This window comes from Protopterus annectens, chromosome 1.part2 (genome assembly GCF_019279795.1).
Source record: "Protopterus annectens isolate FY-2018-M chromosome 1.part2, PAN1.0, whole genome shotgun sequence".
NCBI lineage: Eukaryota > Metazoa > Chordata > Ceratodontiformes > Protopteridae > Protopterus > Protopterus annectens.
The window spans coordinates 458,649,677-458,655,676 of record NC_056727.1 but is presented as its reverse complement, the minus strand read 5'-3'; the positions used below and the strand labels follow the sequence as shown (position 1 = coordinate 458,655,676).

Genomic DNA, 6,000 nt, shown 5'->3' with positions numbered 1-6,000 from the left:
AAAGACTAAAGGGCTGTGAACATAAATTAGTGTGCCTCTTGGAAATGTTAATATGTATTTTTTTTCCTTTCACAGTTTATACATGATGAGAAAGTTTCGTGGTAAGTATGGATTTTGCTTTTTTTAATATTTATAAACACAGGATGTCAATTTTGCTCACACTAGCATTGCTAGAAACATTGCTAGAAAATAATTAAAGCAGTTCCTAGGTAATAAATCTATTTACAACTCATGTTTATGGTGAAGATGGCCATAAGCCATGCTTAAAGACTCCCTGAACCTTGCATATGATTTTATCTTGTAAAGCAGTTTTTAACACTTTTCAAAGCAAACAACATTTACTCTGATATATGGATGAGAGGAAAACTTATGTAACTTGTATATGAAAGTCCATGAACCCAATTTGCTACAATGGAATGATCAGTATAGAGTCTTGTTGAAAAAGACTGGATTCTGCAGAACAGCAACACAGATGCACACTTTCACCAAGTACTAGTCCCTGCAGAAGCAGAGACACATTATGCTGTTGTAAGTATACCAATAAACTGTATATGACTTACTCTCAACGTGCTACAGTACTGCTTTAGTATGTTACAAGAGTGTGAAACCCCCAGCAATCATATTTTTGTTTAGTATGCTAAAAAAGTAGGATAGGGCTGTGCCACTCTCCCATCCCCTTCCCCAATGGTAGTGTATTTATCAAATGTTTCCTGTGGTCCAGGGTTTGATTCCCTCAGCCTTCGCATGCCTAACTGTATGACTCTGAGCTAGTCCCTTAACCAGATAGTGCTCTCGGGCTGAGTCTGAAAAGGTCCACATAGATCACTGCTTAACCTCATTTAAAAATGCAAATAAATAAATGTTTACTTTATTTTAAGCAGTGAAATGTGTGTCACTCCTTTTACTTTAATACATCATGGTCCGGGAGGTTTGTGCTTGAAACTCTTTACTTTGTAGTGCAACATTGCAGGAATATGACTGGACTGTTCACTTTTGTAATGGTACCTCTTTCCAACATTGTTTATGGAAATTAGCTGTGATTCAAAAAGTACTGTTTATAGTATGAATAGATTTATACTATGTTTAAATGAAGAGTAAGTGTGCTGTTCTGGGAGAAGTTATTATATCCTTATAAGTAGCTGAAGACAATTTGAAAGGCTATTGTGACTACGCCATGTACAAAGAAGGATACCACTGCTGGATGAGATAGTGAAATGGGCATTTGTTATTCAGTCAGAATATATAGTTGTATTCATAACTGCTGAAATCATTTTAATGGAGGGGGATCTCGCCAACATGCAGACACCAGTCACACTAAATGTAGCAGCCTTGAGGTCATATCACCAATGACAGCACTAGGGTTACCACATTGCTGTGTTGTGATGCAACGTGTTTCAGCCACTCAAGTGCTCTTTCCATGTACACCTGCTTTAGAGCTGCTAATGCCATCATTTGTTTCCTCATATAACTAGCTCCTTCCAACATTTTCTGTTCACACCGTCTACTCATAATTCTCCTGAATACATCCACCCTTGATGATTTAAGCATTTAAATGTAGCCTTATTTCTTATTTGTTAACTATTGTGTATATTGTTGGTTTATTTACTGAAATTCTAGCCTTATTTCTGAACGGCTAACTACTGTGTATATTGTTGGTCTGTTTATTGTAATTTGATGGTAGCTTAGATGATAGCTTAGATGGTACTTAAAACCCCAGGGACATATCAGAAGAGGAGCACAAGTTCTTTATTTAGAAAGTCTCCAGAATATTGCATATTTGTATTTCAAAACACAGCAGTTTTCCTTACTCAACATAAAAAAACAAGCCATAAAACAGTACTGAAAAAAGATGACAGGAAAACATTATGTGTTTGATTTGTTTCCACGTGAATTCTCCTTTGGAAGCTCAGAACATAACCTTCCACTTAATTTAACATTAACACCTGTTCCTCATTACAGATTTGGCTGTAAAATAATACACTCCATCTTGCCATCAGTATGTTCCATAACACCCACAGGATTAGCACACCATCTTTAAAATTGTAGCTACATGCTTTAGGATCATGTAATACATAACAAATTCTACCTGCACTAATCTGCACATTTAAATTTTCCTCCCTTCAATACTCAAAAAAGGCTGATTTTACATATCAGAAAGCACTATACTCCAAATTCTCCCATCCAGCAGCCCTCTACTAGACAATTTTTTCATCCATTTCTGTTTCATCAGCTTCTAGTCAAATTTCTTGTACTTATTTCTACTTTTTCTTTTACCGCTCAGCTTAGTCCATTTCAGCCTTCTACCATATCTTTGTAACTTCATATCAGGGACATACTTCCATGGCTTTACTTTTTGGATAAAAGATTTCTTGATAAAATTAAATTATGCCATGTTTTATGGTACTGAAAGCAAATCCCAATTTTTAATGGTCTGTCAATATGTTTCTGTAATAAATTATCCTGTATTATACTTTGTTTTTTGTAAATGAAAAACAACTGCTGTTCTGCCAAGTACAAATAAATCCAGGTCCCGAAATGTAAAGATGCTTTATTGGTCCAAACACCTCAATAGGAACACCACCAAACAAACTGCAGGCTGTTAGTGAAAAAACAATCCAAATAACGTATTCCACAAAACGTTTTCGTCGCCAACTTCTTCAGTAGTCTAAACCATTAACAAAATAGGTGTGTTTATATGAACATTTATAATAAAATTAACCAATCATTTTGCATCACAATTCAAATATGCTTATAATTAATTTAAAATCCATAGTTTTCTTAAAGATGGTCATCCCAAGTTTAAAAATATATATGTATGTATCACTTCTAATTACATTAAGTTCCCTGAATCATTAAAATAGTTTAAAAAAATGTTAAAAATATGTTAAAACAATTTTAATAAAACACTTTAAAATCTAATTGATTCTTCTTTAGAGATGGAAATTAAAGATACAACATTGCACCATCTTGTGGCTGAAAATGGTAAAACATCTTAGAAAACATAGCAAGGAAAGTAAATTAAAGCTTTGCTGCCCTCAGTTTTAAGACTGGGGCTATGGATACCATATCATTAAGCCCAAAGTTATGGTTGGCATCCAAAAGAAGCTGCCAATACAATTCCTTATATTCAATTAATGTTTCCCACATTCCACCTCTGGGATTAGTGGGAACAACTTCTAAAATAAAGAATTGATAGCCAGAAGTATTGCATTTTAAGGCATGTTTGCTAAGTGCATTTTTGTCACTTTTTAATTTGACATCATAAAGGTGTTCGTATAATCTTTGCCTAAGCCTTCTTTCACTCTTTCCTACATAAAAAGATGGACATTTTTTGCAAAGGGCAATATAAATTATTCCATTCGTGTCACAATTAGCAAATGTATTTAAATGCAATGTTAAATTCCTTGCTTGTAAAAACAGCGTGTCTCCACAAAATAAATGTGAACAATAGTTGCATTTTCCACATTTATATAGCCCTTTCTTTGGTTTGTTAATTTTGTTGTTAAAATGAGTTTTGAAGCCACCTTCCAAAATATTTTTGATACTTTTACCTTTACGGTAAACATAAGTTAATTCATTGTCAAAAATATATTCAAGATCTGAAATATTAGAAAAACAATTCCATTCCCTAGAAAAAATATTTCTTACAAATGCTGATTGCTCACTAAAAGTAGTGATGAACCCTGTCTTTGTTTTTTGCTAATGAACACAAATTCAGTATTTAAATTAGTTAGAAGCACATTCTAGCACAAAGTTACTTTGTGATAACTTTATTGGAATCATATGGGTATGTCTAATAACGTAATGTAAAATTCACTACCTGTCAAGTGTTAAAAATGCCTTTTTTAACTCTTACACTGTGCTTCAAAAGTTGTCAAAGCTATAAAATTAAACCATCATTAAGAAAACAGAATTCTCCATCTTCTACCCACCGCATATCTGTTTCAGCTTCCACTGTTCCTTTTTTTTTTAAATATTGAAACCACACATTTCATTTTCAAGGTTAGGACAAACTCGATAAATACTTAAAATCACCAGATCTATATTACTGTGGTAATGAAAATTTAGTTACCAATTTCCTTTATAGAGTAAGTCCTCGAACATGTAGCAATTCTACTGCTAGAATACAGCATCTTGTTTTTCAATTGTAAATAGCTGATAATAAGATAAAAAGTAATATACAATCCACATTTACTAACAAAACTGGCCTCCAGTTGCTGCACTCTGCTTTCTTCAGTGTAAACATATGCTGCACATGTTATGTTAAATCATTTTCTAGGCAACACCTCTGTTACCAGACAAACATTTAGTATGTTCAAAAATGCCTCTTCTTAGGTCCTTGAAATGGTATGATAAGGAAAAATAAATTTCCTTGGTCACTCAAAAGTTGAGAGAAGTAATTGTGGAGTCTTAGCCTCTAATGCAAAAGGTACATGGTTCGATGCTGACCTCTGGCAAATGTCTTTATGGAGCCTGCATGTCTCCCTGTGTGTCTGTGGGCCTTATGAGGGATCATTTGACTTTTCTGGTTAACAAGTAAATAAACTGAAACATGGCACCTTAACTTTTTTCTTTGTCTTAAAGTCCTAGTCATTCTATTGAAAAAAGGATGGCCCTAGGACAGAACAGTGCCAACTTTTTTGCTTCCTTTATCATTCTTCATCATTCCAGCTTTTAATTCACTTGCTTTTCTGATGTGTACAGTCTGTTGTATCAGCTGCTCTTGGATATAAACACTTGGATATAAACACATGTTTTCAATACTTACAGTATTTAGCTTTTTCAGGAAGCTTGAATGTCACAGAGTAAAATTACCTGTTAACTCTTGCATAAGGAAAATCTTCCTCTTATTTTGTTATGTATTTATTTATTGCTATTTGCAGCCACAGTCACCATGTAGTATTCAGAAACAGCTATCACTCATAGCACACAGATTATTGCATATTGCATTTATACTGTGATGAATACTCCTTTTATTTTTTCACCTGATATTTTATGCTCCTCATAAGTTTGTTTCTTGTAACTCAGTATAATTATAGCTCAATCATTTCAGTGTTGTTACATATTATCACAAAATTTCATCATATTGCATTGTTTTAAAATCATATTGTACAGCATTATATAATACGTCTTCCTATCTTTTACATTTTATAGTGTTATCTTACATGACACTGTATTGTTTTATAACTCTCAACAAGTGTAATCCTTAATTGTAAAATTAATTTTTCTATTGGAGCTTTTCTCGCTGGGCCTTCACTGAAAAGGGGTCTTTTTACGCCCAATAGGACTAACCTGGTAAACAAATGCTGTTACACAAATAATAAATTATGCTGTCCAGTCATTAGAGACTGGTTAGCAATGCTAAAGTTCACATTTTTATATAAAGCACAGACAATACTATCAGTTTCTGTGTACAGATACAAGTTTGTGAAGTTATCATAACGTGCAGCCATCAACAAGTGAAGTGACAGATTGCTTAAAAGTATAATTTTTATTACGACATGCTCAGTCGTAGCTTATCACTGTTTTGAGCTTTACTTTATTCATTTTTTTAGGTGGGAATCCTTGATCTTAGTATCCATGTACTTTTTCTACATTGTTATAATGAAGTAAGTATGATTTTGTTTATTATTCATTTTGTCTAAATATTGCTTAAAAGGCAAATAACATTTTAAGAACAGTAGCTGAATGCAATCACTGTTGATATAAGAGTAAGGAATAAGCAGATGAAAATGTAAAAAAAATGTCTGCATATGTTTAAAACCTACTTTTCGCCATCTTAAAAGTTTGATTTGTCTCCTGCATATGAAGTACAGAGCTGTTTAATGCTAGAGTGTTGTATCTTTGGAATTTTTCTCTCCTGCAGACCTCTCAGCTATTCATATTTTGGAGGAACATTCCTATTTTCAAGCCCCATTTTCCCCTGCATGGGATGTATCTGTTTTGGAATGTATGTTCCTATTTCAAGCTCGATTTACCACTTCACACAATTTTCTGGGT

At 33.5% G+C, this 6,000-nt stretch overlaps 1 protein-coding gene across 1 annotated transcript in view; it reads left to right on the top strand.

Moving 5' to 3' along the window:
• Nucleotides 1–6,000, top strand: part of SLC24A3 (solute carrier family 24 member 3) — a 2,031,466-nt gene that overhangs the window by 1,546,215 nt on the left and 479,251 nt on the right. Inside the window, exons 7-8 of the mRNA XM_044060155.1 lie at nt 76–101; nt 5,556–5,609. Of these exons, the coding sequence (XP_043916090.1) occupies nt 76–101; nt 5,556–5,609 (80 nt within the window). The remainder of the gene's footprint in view (nt 1–75; nt 102–5,555; nt 5,610–6,000) is intronic.